General features: G+C 40.2%; 1 protein-coding gene across 1 annotated transcript in view; it reads right to left on the bottom strand.

The window, feature by feature from the left end:
- plcl1 (phospholipase C like 1) overlaps window positions 1-20,649 on the bottom strand; it is an 86,675-nt gene extending 66,026 nt beyond the window's left edge. Inside the window, exon 1 of the mRNA XM_047600097.1 lies at window positions 19,862-20,649. Coding sequence (XP_047456053.1) covers window positions 19,862-20,041 — 180 coding nt within the window. The 5' untranslated portion in view covers window positions 20,042-20,649. The remainder of the gene's footprint in view (window positions 1-19,861) is intronic.
- Between the last annotated feature and the right edge of the window lie 865 nt (window positions 20,650-21,514).

Raw genomic sequence — 21,514 nt, 5'->3', positions numbered from 1 at the left:
TGGAGATTTAGTAAAAATCAAACAGGTCAGCTGCAATGTACAAGCATCTCAACAAGGAAGATACTAGTTTGTGTTCATCATTCAAAAGAGGGAAAAGGAAGCGTTACACATAGCTGGAAGGCTAGGAAGACAGAAAGAACTGCTATTAGGTGGGAGGCTAGGAAGCTAGGAAGAGTTACTGCTAGGTGGAAGGCTAGAGAGTTAGCCAGTTACTGTTAGCAAGGCGACTTGGAAGCTACAAAGAGCTATGATTAGCTGGAAAGCTAGGAAAAGCACAAGCATCTCAACGCATTTTCCAGATCCCCAGAACATCAAAAGTGCGGTAACTCATAAACCAGAAAGCCAATAAGATGCCCATTATGTAAAAATTAAACAGCCTACCAGATCTAACAGGATCACAACAACTTCCAGATGCTAATGGTGATACAAATGGCGATGCTAATGGATAGCATGGCAGGGGCTATAAAACTAAACCAGGTAGACAATCATTAAGGTTACACTCTAAGTGGATGTAGTCAACCATCAGCAGAACAATAATGTAGCTGACTTTAGCGTGACCGTTATCTGACTCAACACAATGTTAATTGCTAATTAAAGACAGACGACAATAAACTTTCCTGATTCCACTAAATGAATTTGAAGTTTGTGATCAATATTATCATCAGGTAATAGTTAAAGTTTGAATCTTGATTCATTAATTTCATTGTTGAAATATGCATGTTAAAATATTATGAAATATTGGAATAAAAGTTTAATGTAATTCAGTTCAATTCAATTTTATTTATATAGTGCCAATAACGATACAAATTGTCTCAAGACGCTTTACAAAAACGAGCCCGAAACCTCCAGAGCAAGTCTGAGAGCGACAATGACAAGGAAAAACTCCCTTATAACAGGAAGAAACCTTGAGCAGAATCCAGCTCATATGGAGGGACCCATCTGCTGAAGGCCAGCCGTGTAGAAACAGAGAAGATAGAGAGAAAAGAAGAGCAGGGTTTTTTATTTAGTGTTTTGTTGCAGCTCTGGTTTAAACACCATTTGACTCATTGTCTGGTTTTGATAGACGGTGCAGAGTTAGCATGACCTTAATTAATTCATGTGTATTTAATGGCGTTTGTGCTTCATCTGCATCCTGATTGTTTCCAAAAGGTTTTCTACATGGACCAAGCTTAACATAAAATTCCTTTGTAGATTTCCAATGTTTCCTATTTTTTCCACTGTAAATGAACTTGAAACCAGCTGTGTGGAAACTCACAGTTCAATCCTCAGGCTCATCCGTCCAACAGCTGAGACCCTCCAAAAGACAAAAAATGAAAAACTGGGCCTATAAAGAGAGCCAGATGGAGAAGGTTTTTTGTTTTCTTGTTTTTTGGTTTTTCCTCTCTGTAGCTACGGAAACCAACCAAATATGTCCTCATTGGAGGTTACAGGTCATGAGTGACGTACAGGAAATGACTGAAGACAGAGAGAAGTGATTTTTACCATTTCAGTGATGGAAACGGTCTGAAAAGTCTTAATGAGTAGGTTTTATGGAGGATGCGAGACGTGTCCTCTCCACCCAGCACAATCCGAACATTTAAATCCACTCCGCGGCTTGTGCCACAGTGAACAAGTCAGACAAAGTGCTCTAATGTGTCTTTTTAGTTTCTCTTTGTATCCAGATTAGACTTTGAAAGGTCAGACAATAAATTAAATTAAAATGTTCTGATTGTAATTATTGAGCTTATTTGAGTCATTTATTAGGAAAAAGTTAGGAATTATGTGGGTATTATTTCTGGACAAAATGAAACATCAAAAGATGTCACTTACAGATAGAACAACGAATCATCAATAAAGACATTAAAACCTTATAATTTAGTGTCATTTTAGACCATTTTCAGTTCAGCAGCCACATGATCTTGAGGGGGCGGGTCCAGCAACATAATGTTACAATAGCCTATAAATAATGAAAACCTAATAATTTGATGGCTGCGCCCAGAGAGCAAACTCAGGGTTAGGTGCTCGCTCAGGGCACCACGGCCATGGACAGGGCAGGGGGTGAACCCGTGACCCTTCGAACCCCAAGCCTCTCACTACTACTCCATTCTGTATCAGTGTCCTGTTATGTCATAAATCATGGGCGCCATGTTAGATACATCGGAAGGAGGTTTCTACAGTGTAACCCTATGGGGTGGATGTGCTATGTTGAAACAAATCGCTTATTTTCACCATTAAGGGGCCTATAAATGTTATTGTCAACATATGTTTACATGTAAAAAGCCCTCACTTAAATATCCCAGCACCTACTTATTTTAAATATCTTAAATGTGCCTGTAAAATGCTTTGTAGCCAAATCACCTCATCAGTCCTGGAGCTGTGTTTACCTTCTCCTAAGTCTCTTTTGAAGTTTGAAATTACTCAGAAAACACTAAATTAAACTAGTCTTACTGTTATTTAGTATTATCATTAGGGCTACGGGGCAATGCCCGAGGCCCTATTGTTATCCCGCGTGTTTCTTCTTCTTATTTTTTTTTTTCGTTTCCTCCCTTTTTTCGTCCCTTAACTTTAGAGTTGTATATCAAAACGTGCAGCTTGATCAGGGTCGGTGTGCTATTACTTTTCTTTACGAAATACAACAAATTTCCCATTGAAAATTAATGGGACGGCTGAAAAAATAACGTAAAAAAGACAGTTTTTCAAAGGTCTACTAATCAGCAAACTTTCACCTAGAGACTTCATTTAAACTTTAAAATGTAGACACAAGCCTTGTATACTTGTATATTAATCCGTGTATTAATAATTTTGATAGGTCTTATAGTTTTTGATCAATCACTGTTCAATGACCATGATCTTTTTCGAAAAAACTTGTTTTTGTGTGTGGAATGTTGGTACTTAGAGTGGGAGAATGTGTGTGAAATCACCTGAAACTTTTCTCTTTCCACGCTCATTCCAGCCACAATTTACACACTAGACACATGATTTTTTCCACATTTGTAGACAAACTTGTTGTCTCTCACAATGTGCTCGGCAAAGCAGTGAGACGTACAGAATTTAAACTGCGAGTCTCTGTTCGCGCTAAAGTACCTGTCTGCTCCATTCTCCATTCACGCCAATGCAAAGATTTTCTGAGAGAAAGAGAAGGACCTTTGTCTTTAACTCGTGAGTGTATCCAAAATATTTACTCTACACAAAAAACATATCAAAGTCTTCAGGAAGGTCTTATGACGCTCACGGTCTGCTTGTTTTTCTGATAGGAGCTTACGTTTTGTCACAGTAAGCACAAATGTGAGACCAGCGAAAAGCGGGAAAATCAGCCTATTTCTCCACGTCTCTCTGTGTCCCGGCTCCGCGCGCTTCTGTCGTCATTGACGACCACCTCGGGTTGCCACAGCAACCCCTGAGCTGCAGGCCAGGGCCACAGCTGAGACCAATTCATTAATCAGGCACTCCTCTGATGTCTCTGCTGTTAATACTGCTGATCTCTGCCTCCCTTACATTTATGTTACAACAATACAGACCAACACACACCTCCCCACACACACAGGTAACTTTGTTATCACAGATACAGATACACACAGGAAAAGTAGTACGATACACAGACATGCAAGCGAAAGCACGCATTACTCTCTCACACACAGGCTAACTGTGCCAACCGTAAGCTAACCGTGCTAACCATATGCTAACTGTGCTAAATGTATGCTAACTGTGCTAACTCCCATGTTGACAGAGACAGTATCCCCAGCACTGGCCCCCCGTAGCCCTTTCAAAATTTCCCAGAGGGAATTTTCTAGTAAGCATTGTCATTATAACATTAGCACACTAGCCATAATATCCTAGTAGTAACTGAGGTGAAGTTGTGTGTCAATTAAATTTGTCTATAGACATCAACATAAATTACATGCACACATCGATTTTACAGTATACATGACACTAGCTGCTATTTTTCTAAGCTTTTTGTCTAGATAACTAGCTAGCATAAGGCTAGCATAAGACTTGGTTAATTCAATTGTAAAGAGGTGTTGGGCGTGTTTGAGATCAAGGTACACATTAATGGTTGTATGACTTTATTTTCCTATATTTTCCTATAAAATCTTAACAAACATCAAATAGAGACATTTACCTCACATAATAGGGAGAAATCAGTTGACATCCAGTTCTTTTTTAATCTTCTGCTCCCATAACTTCTCTCTCTAATACTCAATCTCATATAGGGTTCTGACTCTTACTACATGAGTCTAACTCCTAGTAGACAAATTAGGAACAGCAGTTACTTTTATTGAAAATTTGCATTATGTTTATGCTTGTGTTTATTGAAACCAAGTCCATCACATTTAGATAAAAATATCTACACATTTTGTACGTTTGTGTGAGGAACATTTTTTTAAAAGACACTTTAGGTCACAGTCAGTCTTTTAAAACAGCTGTTTGGAAACTGAGGGTTTGATCTTTAATCTTTCTTTTTGTTTTCTTTAAACTGTTCTGATATATATTTTTTTAATTCGTTCACATGACCCCCCCAACACAAAGCATTCTGGGTTAAACTAGTTCATGGAGTCCATGCAACAGCTGTTACTCTGCACTAAATCCAGCTGTGTACCCAGCTCCTCATTTTGTCCACATAGTTAAACACAACAGGGTGTCAACGTTATATGACACTGATGAAGTTATAGTCTTGCAGCTGAATATTTTAATGTTTCAGTGCGTGTGTGTGACCGACCTTCCCTGGGAGCTAGTTTGTTGATCTTTATTGAGTTGAGTGACCTTGTGTGGCAGGGAGGGCAGTGCTACACCTCAGTGAATAGAGAGGGAGAACAAAGGACAGAGTGGGCTTTCCCTTAATATGAGTGAGACCATCACCAGGCCCCAGAGTCGGGTCAGGGAACCCAGCACCAGAGAACCAACACCTCACTGTGGGAGCACATGGGTATCAAGGCCAGAGAACCACCACAGCCACAGGGCACGCTACAGCCACGGCACACATGGCGGGGGATTGCAAGCAAACCTCGACCACCCAAGCGAGTGCACCCTCCCATCCACCCCCAAACCAACCACACCAGTGTCACCAATATTCCACACCCCAAATCCTGTCCCCCAACCACGGGACCCGTCACGACAATCGATAAATCAATTCATTGTGCGATAAATGAAAATGAACTCAATTTAATTTTGCCGGCCTCAATATATCACCAAGTGCATGGGTATTTGTTTTCCTCATCTCTCGCTACCAAAGATTCTGGATAACAAGAGGGTTTCATTCTATGCATTGGTCTCAGCCCCTGGGCACGTTGGTTCATTGAGGAATGAATGGAGTGAACCCTCCTGCCAGTCATCCACTCTCTTTGCCTCAGTGAGGTGGAGCTTGGGGGAGGGTCCACAAGCAGCAAGTGAGCCTAGTGAGGAGTAGAGCAAAGTGAGCCCATAAACACGGACAAGCTAGTTTGTCGTATTGGTTTGAAAGCAGAGGCAATTAAACCAATTTGCACATGTATCCAGTTTTCCCAGCAACAAAAAAAAAAATGCAGCTGGAGATGCAGAGGAGCCTCTGTCCTGACAGTCAACACACACTGAGGGGTTTGGTCAACAAAGTAAATATAAACAAACAGCACAAAATGGTGTGCGCACACATAGAATGGAATTACATTACAAAAGAAATCTAGTCCTTTACCGACACTCCATTTTATTATTATTTATGATTATTTTTGTTTGATTTATTTATTTATGATAGGAGTTCTGGACATTCCAAATACAATCTTAAATACTGTTGAGAAATAAAAGTTTAAAGCTTTTGATAGGGTGTGCTTGCATTATTGTGCCACATTATCATTATTATCTCAAGATAATGTTGACAATAATATCGTTTATCACCAATAATTTGTGGGACAATATAATGTCCAGCAGAAATGTTATCATGACAGGCCTTGCGGAGACCTGACTGATGAGACACACCGGGGGGCCAGCAACACCCGTATAGACGGGCACTGTTGAAGCGACCAAGGAGGGACAGGCAGGGGGGCCATAGAGCCGGAGACCGCAAGTAGAGTAAACCCCCATTCGCCATGGAGAAACCAAGTGTCCCCACTTCAGTCCCCACTGAGGAAGCGTAACCCTGTACCGTGACGCTGTGACCGTGGATATCGTGTGGTGCATTAAGATTGAGGGTGGGGTGGGTCAGAGGACTGCAGCTAACTGTGGCTGTGATAAGCAACATGGTGTAGAGTGGAGCGTGATCTGAGTGCAATTTAGGAGGCAGGCAAGTGAAGACCAGGTCCCTGGTTGCAGGGCTGCAGGTGTGGTGGCCCAAGGGACCCACAGACCCCCAGTACAGCACAGCAACAGCCGGCCAGGCAGCCACCATGAACGAACACTGGCTAGACCATAAATGGCATCATCATTCCCCCATAAATTATAAATCATGCAGCATAAGATCAGGCAGTAATGGTGAATCCTTGTACTGTGGCGTTATAAGCCGCAAGTAAGGAAACAGAAAGAGGGTTCAGCTTCAGCTCATCTATCAAGATCCTATCTTTTTCTGTTCCTATGACGTAGACCTGTGTGGTGCTACATTCTATAATGTGGATTGTTTACAGACATTATTCAGACTAAATGTATAGGGGAATGTAAATTTACAGTACCAGTAGCAAATGTATTTAAACTGTTAGGAAATAATGTTCTACCAATTTTACTTCACTCATTCGATGCTCCATTGCCATGATATTGTGACATCCTCCATATTTCAGGTAAATCTGACTCATTCTATATTACACAACAGATAACAGAATAATCTTAGACACAGCAGTATATTTGTTGTATAATTGACTACAAAGAGAAAAACAAGGGCAATATCAACACCTGGAGAAAATTACAGTAAATACGTTATTATTCTGGGAGAAAACAGGCTTTCTGCAGCAGCAGCAGCAGTGATATATTGTATGATAATACACTACTATGGAGAAAACAATATGCCGTGGGCTGATGCTTTTATTTGCACAGACTTGTCCAATTCCGCAATTCTTCTTCTTTTCTTTTTTTGTTTCCTTCATCACGATCTGTGGCTTCAAAAGCACATGACTGAATCTCCAGAGGTCTGTTGAAATGTGACAAACTAAAACCAGAAAACTTTTTAAGACATATACACAGCGCCAGGCCTGGAATTTTGTCTTTTTAGGGGCAAGGCCATTTGGCCTTTTGCATTGTAAGTTTTTTGAGGGCACAAAGGCCATAAAATAAAACAATGATTTCAAGTTCAAGTCTATAATGACACTTCTGAGGAAGATTAGAGTCTCAGTCAAAACTATCAAACAGGTAAATAAACATCTTCTACACTATTATGTCTGAAGATAAGAAAATATTGAATATATCTAACCTTATCAATCCATCACTCACTTCAAAAACTGTAAAAACTTATTAAACCTATATCCTCCCATAATTTTTCTTCAACTGACACCAAATGTGCATGGATGTTACTACTGTGATTGAAAAATATTTACACATAATCAGCTGGGTAAAAATGACCAACAGCAAATTACAATCAAAAAATATCAGGCCAAATATTTACATGTATGTATTTCGATTGAATATGAAATTTCCATCCATTTTGACTACACAGATTTACATAAACCAATTAATTAATTAATAACTGATGCATATTGATGATATGAGTGATGCATATTCGTGAAAAACTAATGATTTATTTAATAGTAATAAACCTAAAGTGTTTTAAATATAGAACAACCAGATTTATGTATTTATAAACAAACAAACTTACAAGAAGCATCGTGTATCTGCGTTAGGGATGTGTGGATCGATACTGAAATATCGATACTTCAGATACCAGTTCTTTATGCTCTAAAATCGATTCTCAAATCAAATATCGATACTTTCGATACTTCAGAACTTTGTGAACCCATATGAGCTGGGTTCTGCTCAAGGTTTCTTCCTGTTAAACGGGAGTTTTCCCTTGCCACGGTCAGGCTTGCTCTGGAGGTTTCAGGCCGGTTTTTGTAAAGCGTCTTGAGACAATGAGTATTGTTATTGCCGCTATATAAAGAAAACTGAACTGAACTAAATTGAAAAAAAACAAATTATTGCCTTAATCGAACTTCAACTGGACAACTTAGGTTCTCCTTATCCGATTAAGACACCCAAACAATGCGATTGGAAATCGACTTTCTCCGGCATGTATACACTTAATCAGACTTTCAACTGGATAGCGTGTGTGCGCATGTGCCACAACCGTTGTGCTAGTGTATGACCCCGGAACAAAAACACCCAAGAAAGCCGGTTGCAGAAGAAAATGGAAAACAGAGCCAGTAGAATAACCACCTGAGGGATAGCACTTATCTGCACCATAAGTAGTGCGCACATAACGTACAAGATTAAAAAAGCTGAGCTACTATCCATCTGGTTGTTGTTTGAAATCCTGGTTGCGTTACGCTGTTGCGTGACGTTGTGACCGGTTGGGAGATGCAGAGGATGTAGTCTGCTGCTACCCGACGGCTGCCATCTTGGTTCCTTAAAAAGGCGGTAGAGCATCCCGTTGCAGCCAATCACAGGTTAGGTGTGGCCCGTTCTCCTAACGGGAGCACGTCTCTGCTATGGCACAGCCCTATTAGCATATGGGATTAGAAAAACACACATGGCATGGCAGCCCTCTAAAATGACCTCAGTCATAACACAAGGATTGCAGTCAAAAAGTCAGATTTCAGGCATTGCTTGATTAAGCTGTGCATGTAAACACATTGACTGTTGAATTGTATTTCAATCGCTGACTGATGTTAGTTTCCTTAATTTGCCAGTAGGTATTGCCACACTCTTATTTATGCTCTTTGGTTTTTAAAAAAAGCAAGTGAAGCTTTTGTGATGTGAATGGCTGACATGAGTTTGTAACACTGAATCTCTGTTCACCCTTCCTTGTTGTTCACTGCCTGTGAGTATTTACACGTTATAGTGCCTTCAGAAATAAGTTGTGGTTATGAGTGTTGTAGAAGTTTGCAATTTTGTATACCTTTTCTAATTCAGGAATTGACTTAGCGTGGCTGTTTGCAAGTTTGACATACTCAATGTCTTTGTCGTCTCTATTCGGTAATTGGATTTTGTTATGTTCGTTTGTGAGGATATGGAGCAGTCATTATTGAAACAGTAAGTATTTGAAGTATGGTGAAATTTATGTTTGCTGTATCTGAATGACACTTGTTTCATTCATTACATTTTAGTTTACTCTAATGACAATAAAAGAGGACTATACACCTGACAATCGTCACAGTGTTATCTGCCTGCATAGCTGCGTTCAGTATGAACAGTGAGGGCAGAACAATGTCTCATACCGGTGAAAGGCCTGTGTGTATGGTGCGTGCATAGGTAAGGCAGTATTATAAATTAGGCTTTAGAAACCCATTCCATGATAAGTTTTTTTTTTTTTTCGTTCACATGATTCCAACCGCTTTCAATGTATTAATCTACAATGTACACAAACCTTTTAATGAGAAGGTGTGTCCAAACCTGTGAGTGGTTCTATATCCCCACACAATGTTATTTAGGGGTGTGCAGAAGTGGGGTGGGGATTAGCAGAAGGGAGGGGGGTAGTGTTGTCATGGGTTCCAATATGTGGTTGCCATGGCAGCAGGCGTGCGTGGTGCCAGAGATCTAGGCTGGACCCGGTGAAGTCAGAGCGACTGCTGGCAGCATTCCTCCGAACGAGCTGAACCAACCTGAATCAGTTCATTCCAGCAGACTTCAGATGCACCCAAACAACTGTCGAGTGACAAGACACATGTCAGCAGCTTGTTTGTGATGGCGCAGAACTGCTGCACAACACAATAAGAGCAGGAGTTTTACAGGAAAAAACTGAAACCAGACTCCAGGAGTAGGTCACCTAGAAAATGAGTGTGTATATATATATACATTATCATAACTACATTATTTACATTCATGTGCCTTTGGTTAAAGAATGCCCCAACTGTTCATGTTGATGGAGTCTGAAACTGATTTTAACTGTTGCAAAGACAGACAAGCATTTCCAACACACCAGAATGTGCTTGGATATAAAGTGCAGCTCAAAATTTTATATGTTTCTGATGAACATTATCTTGTTTTGGCTAACTGTGGCTAATATTACCTTATTCCTGGCTGAAGTAATGGCTAACAATTTTTGGGTTTTTGCTAACAACAGTCTACAATGTGGCAAACATTACCTTGTTTGGGCTAAGAGTACCCTTTCTGGGCTAACCACAGCTAATATATTACTTGGGTCAATATTATCTCATTGCCTTGTTTGGGCTAATAGCAGCTAACACCATCTTGTTTCCAATCGGATAATGCGTGTGTGCATGCTCCACAACCACTGCACTGGCGTGTGACCCCAGAACAAAATCGTCCAAGAAAGCCGGTCGCAGAAGAGAAACGGAGCCACGAGAAGAGCCCTCTGAGGGATAGCGCGGATCTTACCTGCACCATAAGTAGCGTGAACATTACGTACATGATTAAAAAATGTACTATTATCTGTCTGGTTGTTGTTTGAAATGCCGGTCTGCCGCCTGAACGACTCTTTTTTATTATATCACGTAATAGGTCAACCAGAAATCGGGCCACATTAACGTGGTATTAACCCGCTGAAAAGACACGTATCGCCACCTAGTGTGGACGAGGAGAACAGTTATTTTCTTGCGCTGCATGTAAACTGGGACAAGGACTGTAGTCAGAAAGTCAAAATTTGAGCATAGCTCGATTAAGCGCTGCATGTAAACACACGGAGTCATATATTACTAAATGCTACTGTCATTACTTTCAGTTTTGTCACATATTTGTTGTGTCTGCATTGATTTCATATTTTTTGTATCCAATCTATATTTTGTGAATGTGGTTTCAGCGGTATTCAATGTATTTCAATAGTACTGGTACTATTATTGTCATGTAGTTAGAAAACATTAGAAAATACAAACAGATTCATTCATTACGTTTGTTCTTCTAAGCTGAAGACTTACACAACAAAACCTGACATACGATCTCTACAGTTGTTTTTCAGTATCTCCCCTCATGTTTAGTCCTTGACACTTTACTTTCTTCTATTTTCCTAATGTTTTCCAGAGAAAACTAAAAAAAAAAGAAACAGTGATAGAAAGGCAAGATAGATAGGCAAACGAGAGAAGTGTTTACGTGTGTGGATACAGGCAGAGAGCTTTAAACAGGAAATGATTTGTAGATAGAATCGTCTCTCCTCTGCTCTTGCCCTCAGCCACTCAACTTTAAACCAGTTTGTGTTTTCAGTTCTTCCAAATCTAAAATCCTCTTTATGCTCCACAATTTTAATTCCAGCACTTGAGACCTTGTCACCTTGGGAATGAGGGTCACAGTTTAAATCCCTCATCATTCGCATTAACTCAAATAGCAGACTCATTCTAGCTCTTATTTCCAACTCCAAGAAACTCAGACACAAAAAGGTTCATGCCACATTAGGTAAAACTGTTGAAATGTTGTCATTATAATCCATCAAATAATTCATAGTAAGATAGTGTAGCATTGCCTGAAGACAATTTACACACAATGTTTTCCATTTCGAGTATTTTAAATCTCCACCATCTCAACGGCCTCATTTTCACTTACAATACTCAAAGTTGGTCTGGAGTCTCTCTGTCGAGAACTCTGCTCCTGTAAAGATCAGCCAGCCCATCAGACTGTTCAGGGGCAGGGTTAAGGTAGTGATGGACAGAAGAGTAATAGTAGTCATGCATGTCATCTGAGTTTGAATGTGTGTACCGAGAAAAATGAAGATCTGTCTTAGGTCATCCAACTGAAGCTTAAAGTATGATGTGAATACACCCAGGTTACATTTGAGTAATCTGGCCTCAGTCCACATGTGGAGACAGTCTAGGACACGTGGGACCTAATTCCTTTGGTAGTGTGAACACACAGTGAGTCCTGGGTCACATTAAAGACCACCCACTCAACAGGGTCATCTGTGGAAGAGGAGTTTAAGTCATTCATTCAACCACTATTAGAAATGATCACCTGAATAAGTGATGTCTGTTCATTAGTAATGAGTCCTTGGAACTGTTCATTAACTAAAGAAGATTTAAGTTTTGTCTCTGAAATAAAAAAAATAAAAAAAACTCACCATGTGAGAGACTTTCCAGCTTCTTCCAAAATATCTGTCTATCTATCTTTTAACATCCTGATAAACGCTGTCTATTTTGTTGCACTTGTTTTATTGTTTTGGTCATATCGTGCTGCCCTACTATCTCGAGTTTGTCATGGTCGAAACATGTATTCAGAAACGATCACAACAACAATAATAAAACTGTGTGCAGAGCTACACGTGCTTTGTCTCAGTCAACAAACTCCTGACCGGAACAGCTGTGATGAGGTCTGTTCCTGGTGTGTGTGTGTGTGTGTGTGTGGGGGGGGGGGGGCGGCACCAGTAGCTGGATGATACCGGGACACAGAGGGGCCCTCAAAGGCCACAATGCACCCACAGGGGACACATTGACGTAACTGTTGACCAGTTTCCAGGTGCTGTTCAGAAGTTGGATGGAGAATCAGAGTGGAGTGAGAACAAACATCAAACAGAATGAATGAAAGAAAGAGAGTGGGCTTGGGAAGTTTCAGATGAAGGAATTCAGATGGGAAAGGAGCTCTGCCTGAGAAGAGACGGAAATAAACTCTTATCGAACATAAACATGGCTCCCACTGTGGCCTTCATATGACTTTTCTGTAATGGATCCAGGGTTCATCGTTGGTCCTTGTGATTTTGGGCACTTTTTGAGGTTGCTTGTAAAACTAAAAAAAGGACAAAAAGACACTGTTTTATTTTGTACTCTAAACCTATGAAAGAGGAAGTTAATATTAAACTTAATTTCTTTCTATTAGTGTGATTTAAAAAGTAAAAAGTGTATTAACTCAACAAAAAAACAATAAAAAAGTGACTGTCTTCTTGAAGCCTTTAATGAAGCACAAAGTAGTCTCCACAGTGAACACTGGTCCAGGTCTCTCTGGTCCAGGCATGAATCACTCTGTTCAGCACTAAATAAACCTGGTGCTTCTCCAGCTTCACAAGAGAAATGCTAGATCAACAAGAAATGACATCATTGACTCATGGAAACAACTTCTTCATCTACAAAAACTTCCAGTTTTATATTAATCAAATTAAATCTGTTTTCTAATTGTGTAAGTGAAATCCTAACCAATTACGCTAACACTAACATCCATGGCATTCAGGAAACCTGCCATCTCCTGCGCAGTCAACCAACACAGAGGCTTGTCAGTGAGGCGTCCAGTCGAGCCTTCCCCTGAGTCTCTTCCTGGTTGTCAGTCACTGTTAATCCACCACACCACACATATCCATGAAAAAAAAGGCATATTTTCTCTCTGGCCTGTTTTGACAGTAATGCTGTAAGCTAATTGCTGCTGGTTTGCTTGGGGAAATTAATATAACAGCCTTAAACTAATGTGTTTAATTAGATTGAGATTAACAGCCCTTGTTCTTTAGACGCCATGAAGCAGCATCTAGTCTAGACAACATGTTTGTAGCACTTTTGTGTACTTTTGTGGTTGTGTTGTATCTTTTTTTAGTTATTTTGTGTCTGCATTTGTTTTGTTATGCAGCTGTTTTGTGTCCTATTGTGGTAGTTTTACATATTTTTTTTGGTTTATGGTTCTATACTTTGTCTTTTGTGGTGTTTCTTTGCCCATGTGTGGCTTTTTTGAGTCTGTTTGCAGTTTTTTGTATCTCTTTGTGGTAAGTTTGGCTTTTGTGGTTGCATTGAGCCTTCTGAGTTGCAGAAGGATTTTCTTTGAGGCCAAGAACATGCAATTATTTTCTTATTATTAAACTAGAGTTATTTATGGCACAGAGGATCAAGAGGTGACTGGCTGCTGGGAGTGTTTTCAAGGCCTGGATAGACATGAAGTTCTCCCGGGTGTATTGTGAGCACAAAAGATGAACAACTGCAAATCGGCTTTGTAGATGACATGTAAAAGCTTGTGTACAGTCAATCTTGACTCCAAAGGAGCACAGTGTTGAGACATATCTGACCAGAACAGGGCATAACACTATGTCATCGCTTCCTCACAAATAAGGAATGAAACTGCCACATGACCTTGTCATATTGATAAAACACACAGGAGATTTGTGCATTTCTGCGTTGGGGAAGAACATAACGTGAAGTTCGTTGAGCAGAAAGAAGTTACAATGAGATTCAAAGTAACCCAAAAGTGACTCAAAACAACCCCAAACAGACAAAGCAACCACAAAGAGACACCGCATTATTACAGACTGACTCAAAATAACCACAAAGAGACAAAATAATTGTCAGGAGACCCCAAATAACTATAAGAAGTCACAACAGACTCAACTCAAGAAATGCAAAACAATCATAAAAATAACCCCAAAATAACCCCACGAGACAAATCACCTGCACAGAAACTCAATACAACTTTCAAGAGAACCCAAACAACTGCAAAGTGACTCAAAACAACCAAAGAGAGACAAAACAACTGCAAAAAGGTGCCCATATAACTGCAAAGAAACAGAAAATAACCACAGATCGACAAAACAACTACACATAAACTACCAAATAAGCACAGACCAACTTCAAATAACTATGAAGAGACTCATAACAACTGTCCAGAGACAAAACTCCAAAAAAGACCCCAAATAATCACAAAAAGACTTAAAACAACAGCAAAGAAACTCAAATCTATCTGATCTAATAAAACATCAATATGACTGGTACAGTTTTGCAGAAATTTCTATAAAATTATGTAAAGCCACTGGAAAAACTCAATTAAAACTTTGTTAAAGTGCCAGAATAAGTGCCGGTCACAACCTGAGACAATCTGAATGGTTACTGAGGTTAAATGATACAATTTAATTAAACCTTCAAGAGGCTGTTGGGCTAAGTTGCCTGCATGAACCAAACAGGTCAGAGTTTGTGGACAGAACAAGGATCACCTTAATTGCCTGCATGTCATTAAACGGGGTGAATTGAACAAACAGGGATAGTGTATGCGCAGAAGGTGATATGTTGTGTGGGCGTCGCAGACACATGTGAGAGTTTGTTGTTGTAGTAATCTGAGCTGCAGCCTCGCCCTTCCAGCCTTGTTTTAACTGGTGGTAAAGGGGAAGAAAATCACCTTTCAAGTGAAGAGCTTTGCTGGTGGCAGTTCACTTTGTTTCATATTTAGTGTGCGACACTGGTGCGCGAATGTGTGTGTGCTTGTGTGACTGAATGGGTAGATGTGTCTGTGACTGTAAAGCACTTTGAGTACCAATGAAATCATATCAATGGAATCATAATTGATTTCATTGATTCTGAGATGTATCACTGTGCCTGTCACCGACATCACTTCTCTCATCCTTTCATCTACTTCCTCCTCAACACAAGTCAAAGGACTCTGTGTTCAGCTGGGTCAGATGAGACTGACTCTCGATTTGAACGCAGGCCAGAATCACCACTTTCCCAATGACTTGACAGCTGACATGAAATATGGAAGCTGACCCGATATCATCAGATGAGCTGATGAGGTCATAAACCTCAGAGACAAATAAGCATTGGTCTGCTCTTCCTTGAGCAGTCTTTAATGTCACAAACACGTCACTGCGCACTATGTTAAAAAAAAAAAAGACATATAAATATGACAAGGACTTGTACTCTGTTTGCAGATAATTATCTCATAGCTGTAGCTGATAAATAATAATTACTTTCAAATGTTTAATATATATCTTGAAATTAAATTTGATGTAGTTTAGGCTAACACACCCACTAAGACAATATAGCTAAGGTTAGCTTCTGTGTTAGCCTAAATAAATTAAGTTTATTTCATCTTTGCAAACATTATCTAGTCTAGGCTAACAGTGTATCTAAGTTTGTCTCATTTAAGCTAACCATATTCAGGCGAACACAGCAGCCTAATTTTGTTGCTTACGCTAACATAGCCAGTAGTTACCTCAGCTGGGCTACTGTAGTCTTGTTTATGCCTCTGTGGCTAACACTTCCAAGGTGCTGGAAAAGAGAATCCAATCAATAGCTGAACCTCAGATCAACTAGGAACAATGTGCAAGTTGGACTCATTCCCAGTGAGGGTTGAACTCCGTTAGGGCTCTTTGTCAGCAAATTTCTAGGTGCAGGTGGTAGAGGGTGTCGTGTTGGGTGATCTAAGGATCTTGTCCCGGCTTTTTGCAGATGATGTGTTCCTCTTAGCTTTATCAAACTACAAGCTCTAGCTTTTGCTGGGGTGGTTCACAACTGAGTGTGGATAGTCTCCCTAGGTGTTTTTTCCTCACCTGGATCCTGGATGTGTGGGTCTATATTTGGGGTTAGTTTTTATTATTTGTTGTAATATCTTGTGTTTTTTTGTGTTGTGTTATTTTGTATGAAAAGTGCTATAATAATAAAGTTCCCAGGTCCCAGGGTGAAAAAGGAAAATGTGAAGCCTGTGCAGATTCTTTTTTTTAAAAAAAAACATGTGAACACCTGATATGAACACGATGTAATTGTCGCAACCCTCTAGCCCCCGACATCTCATAACGACAACAATATCAATGGTGCTGCATCACATATTGACCCTTGTTGGGTGGCTAGGGCAACATATGCTGTTGCTTCGCCACTAAGATGAGCAAAAAAGGATTACGGACTATAATCCGGACTGTATGTTTGTATACGGCACACAGGGTTGATGCGCATGCTCTGCCTCTTCTTTTTCTCTTTTTCCTTTTTTTCTTTTTTTTTGCCTGAGTTATGTAGCAGAAACCGTGCCACGCATAGGCCTGGGATATGTATTACAGCCTTTTGAACACTAAATGTAGTTTTTCAATGGATCCACCTTTGTAGATAAATTCTCAACACAACGGCAAGGAAAACCAAAGAACAAAAGCTTGTTTTGCTACATGTGAACGTGGCCTAACACTCAGACACAGCAGGTGCCAACTCCCTGAAAAATAATTAAGGAACACTCAGGGGCGGATAAGGACAAAACATCAGCCATGACATTTTGAACCAGACCAGCCCACCAAATTCGCGAAAGCACACCCTTTTTGTCTTTGTATTGGATTTTCTGATAAAAAGACACACAGCTACATTGGGGGCAACACTGGCAATGAACAAAATTATATAATTTTAAGTGTGATCTTGGGTGTATTCACACCAGGAAAGTCCGATAGTTCACTTGCTTTGGTCTGGACCTTTTGAAAAAACAAATTGTTTGGGTTTGTATTCACATTGCATTTTTTGAAAAGCAGACCAACATTGTAAACAAGCCCACGTGTGCCAATAATTCTTATCCAGTGATTGAGCGGCTAGCTCAATCACTAGATAAGAGTTATTGGTGGGATCTTTGGCGAAGTTTTTTCACTTTAAGCCAACACTGCGTCGGAGTCCGGATAAAGCCTGCCTCGCACATTATCTCTGCGATTTGGCCGTAGACGTTGGCATTTTTGCAGAAGCTGACATATGCTCTCCTCCAACCACACATCAAGGAGGCCGTGTGTCTCGTGTCCCACGTTGAACCATGATTCATTCTTGGTATAAAATAAAAACGAATGAATGAATGAATGAATGAAAGACCAATGACCGATAACAGAATTTTTTTTTTTACTTTTTTGTTCCTGGTATACCAGTTAGCGATCGATTGCACATTTTTTATTTTTTCTTCTTTTTGCGGATGAAACTGATGCTTATTTTTCCTTTGGACACCGGCGCCGAATGGTTTATATTAAGTTTGTTTAACTTCACAGCCGCCAATGCCGTGAAGTTAAACAAACTTAATGTAATTTAAACATTAAACATTTAAGAGTGGTTTAAATGGGGCAAATTTAATTTTTTTCGTTAGATTTGGAATCATTCTGAATTTAGATAAGGTAAAAAAGAACATTATTTCTGTTAATTAAATGCAGGACCTACACTCATGGCGGGCTTTTGTGTGTTGTATTGGTGGTTTCAAAGGTGGGGTCAGTTTTTCCGTGAGATATTTCTTACATTTAAAGGTACTGTTGTCCTGAAAAGATCCCCCTTATGTGTGTGGTGAATTGTTACAAATGGAAGTCCGTTTAATCCAAAAAAGGTCCAATCCAAATCCAAATGCCCAGATGTTGCATTTGTTTTGGAAAAGGTTCGGATTGCATTCACACCACAAATGAAGCGTACCTGGGTTCGTCACAGACTCTGGTGCGGACCAAACAAATGAACCGAGTCCCAGCTGCAGACACACCTGCCCAAAAGGTCCACACCAGAGAAAGACTCCATTTTAAGTGGACTAAACGAGCCTGGTGTGAATACGCCCTTTCTTCTTTCATTGTAGCTTACCTTGTCTCTAGCAACCTAGGCTACATAAAAACTGACCCAAACTCAACTGACCCAAAAGTTTAAGAAAATGCGAAGAGCTGTTGTGTGAATGACTGTACCAACAGATTTGAAAAGTAGTCAGAGATATATTTTATCAGATATCTCTGACTGCCAAAGAAAGGAGAAATAAATGGATCGCTGCATTACGAAGAAACAACTGAAATCCAGACACAGAAACCTGTTATTGTGGTTCACATTCAGTGTCAGGTAATATTAATACCTTGAGTTACTTCTTAAGTTACGTTCAGGAGGGCTGTCAGGTAAGTCTGTGGATGTTGTTGTTTTGGCAGAGTTACAGCCGACAGTAACTATTTTAGTTCCAACAATAAATAAAGATAAAACAATATATGAAATATTTGCGATCACTCCTCGTCATCCATTTAACATCTGATTAAGTTTTTCAAGGGACGATTGGCAACCCTAACAGCAGCTAATATATAACATTTAGATTAATGTCATCTAGTTTGGCTAACACAATTGCTAAAATGCCCGAACAATGGTTAGCCTAAAAATGGCTAACGATACTTTGTTTAAGCTAACACAGAAGCTAAGATTATATCATACTTGCTAATGTTATCTAAGGCTAACACTGCAGTTAAGATTATTTAAATTCAACTACAGATATCTAGTTTAAGCCAAACCAAAACAGTTGCTAAATTTAATATATTTTATATTTTAAATATATTTAGCTGCTGTTTTAGTCCAAATAGATCAACCCCCCAAGTTAAGGGCTAACGTTCTTTAAGCTTAGAAAAAAAAAAAAAAAAGAAAAAGAAAAGAAAAGGCTAACTAGGCTGCCTTGTTTGAGCTAATGATATCATCATTTTAACATTTAACATACAGTGCAATATCTTGTGTGTGCACATTTCCGTGTTATGCTGAAAAATATTTGTTGTATTTTATGTTTTTAAATAAAAAAAAATATTTAAACATTAATATGGAAATATTTCAATTAGCAGTGGTATTACTTGAGTACTTGGTTCTGCTGCAGGTGACAGATAACCTGAGATGGAGAAGCTGAGTGGAAGACACGGAAGCTAATGATGCCTCAAACATGATCCTCCCCTCCCAGCTCCTCTTTGGGGTCAGTGACCTGGAACCTGAGCGCAGGTGAGGCCAGAGATGTCACCATAATGTCAGAGAGTCAGTAGGTGAGGGGTATTTCCAGCAGACTCACCCTTTATTAAACCAATTCTTATCTTATCTGTTCCTCTTATAGATCGAAACCTGGTCCTTTAGGCGACTGTAATTGTTAAAATGTCTAAAGTTATCCAGTCATCTGAGAATGTGGAATGCGATATTATGCACGAGTGACGCGCCAAAAAATAAATGATGGAAGTGCGCAACCATGTGCGACTTGGAAGAGCTAATGAACCTTGACCTCATTGGAATTTAAGATTTCAGATTATTTCTCACATTTTTATATAAATGTATGAGCCACTTTTTCCCGGGGAGCTGTTTTTTATATACATAGATTTATGTAGGCAGCCTTTAAGAGGAAGTGGGCCACAGAAAAAACTGGACTAAAACAGCAGGTCAAGTGTCTTTACCTTAATAATGCTGCTCCGGCGCGGTGCTGCCTTCACGGACTCCAGGAGGATGGTGTCGGTGTCCTGGCCGCCGCCGGGGAGGATGACACCGCTGCGCCGGCCGCGGGGCGCCCTCGGTGGAATGAAGTCTGGCGCTTCGTCGCTGCACAGCCCGTCTCCACATCCATCGCGCTCGGACATGTCTGCGAGGAGGAGCTCGGTGTGAAACAAACGGGAAGGGAATTAATCAGCTCTTCCAATCCGACCCAAGTAAAGTTTATCTGTGCTGTGCGTGGATGCCATTTAAAGAAAAAAACTGGTTCTTGGTTCCCCTGACGCACTAATCACCCCAGTTTTCTTAATTATAAGCGGATCCTCGGTGAGATCGGTTGACTTCCACCCAAATCAAAGCATCGCACGCAGGTTTCAACCTCGACTCTGAGGAGAAACTGGACTGATGTGCTCTTTCTCGGGAGACAAGCAACAAGTCTCCGCTGCTCTTGGTTCGAGGCGGTCAAAGCATCGAAACGCACAGAAAGTGTCGGTGCGTAAAAAGAATCGAACGGTAGAACCACAAATCCGGCATCGGGGCTGCTGTTGCTTTCTCCAACCCCTAAAAAAATACACACCAATGTCAAAGTGCAGGAAGGAGCGAAGTTGCGCTGCGACAAGCGTCAACACGCCAAAACAGAAGATACACTCGTGTGTGATGCACGGAGCGCGTCGCTCTGACTAAACGCGGACGATGCTGATGTCGCGGCTGCACTCAGAGCAACAACAGCCGACTTTTGACGAGAACAGAGAATACAATTGACAGTCGCGCCCCCCACCCCTGTATCCTCCATCCATTCTACACGACTCCGCCCACACCATGCTCCGACAGCACGACTGACGCGCGGTGAGGCCAATGCGCACGGCCGCTGAGAAGCCTGGAGGGCGGGGTTACAGTTTAGTAAATAGGACAATGGGTGTTTTTTTTTGGTGGTGTGTCCAAGTCAGCAGACAGAAAGAAAATCAGTCATATAATGAGGCTTTTCATACAAATTAAATATTCTTTTTGCGGTTTTGTCTTACACATTAAGATTAGACATGAAAAACTTAGGTTTATTATATTTTATTTACAAAATAATTAATCATGTATAAACTGGAAAAAATCCATGTACATGATCATCAGTTTCAGCTTTAAACTAAACACAAACAAACCAAAAACCAATGTTCTTAGTCATAGGTTGGTTTAAATATTAAAATATGACACAGTAAACACAGCATTAAAACACACTGAACCAAATAAGAACATTTGAAATTTAAATTCCTAGCTTCCTAGCCTCAAAGCTAAAAGTAGCTCTTCATGTTTCCCACTTTTGAATAATAATAACAGACTGTGTACCAGTTGATGTCTGTTGTAGTCTCTGTGGTGCCTTCAGGAGCAACGTTTTGGTTCAGACACAGAAGATGTGATAGCTGGCCTTAGTTGCCGATAGGTCTTTAATAGTTAGTGTGTTCCTTCTTCAATTAAACTGGAGTCATTCTGACTGTTGTCAAATAAGCTTCAAAGCGTTACCTAGCTTTTCTAATATAAACATACACTCACCAGCCACTTTATTAGGCAGACCTTGGTAGTAAAAGGTTGGGCCCCCTTTTGCCTTCAGAACGGCCTTAAATCTTCGTGTCATA

Source organism: Mugil cephalus, chromosome 12, assembly GCF_022458985.1.
Source record: "Mugil cephalus isolate CIBA_MC_2020 chromosome 12, CIBA_Mcephalus_1.1, whole genome shotgun sequence".
NCBI classification, from domain to species: domain Eukaryota; kingdom Metazoa; phylum Chordata; class Actinopteri; order Mugiliformes; family Mugilidae; genus Mugil; species Mugil cephalus.
Note: the sequence above shows the minus strand (reverse complement) of the source record. Positions and strands in the feature narration are given on the sequence as shown.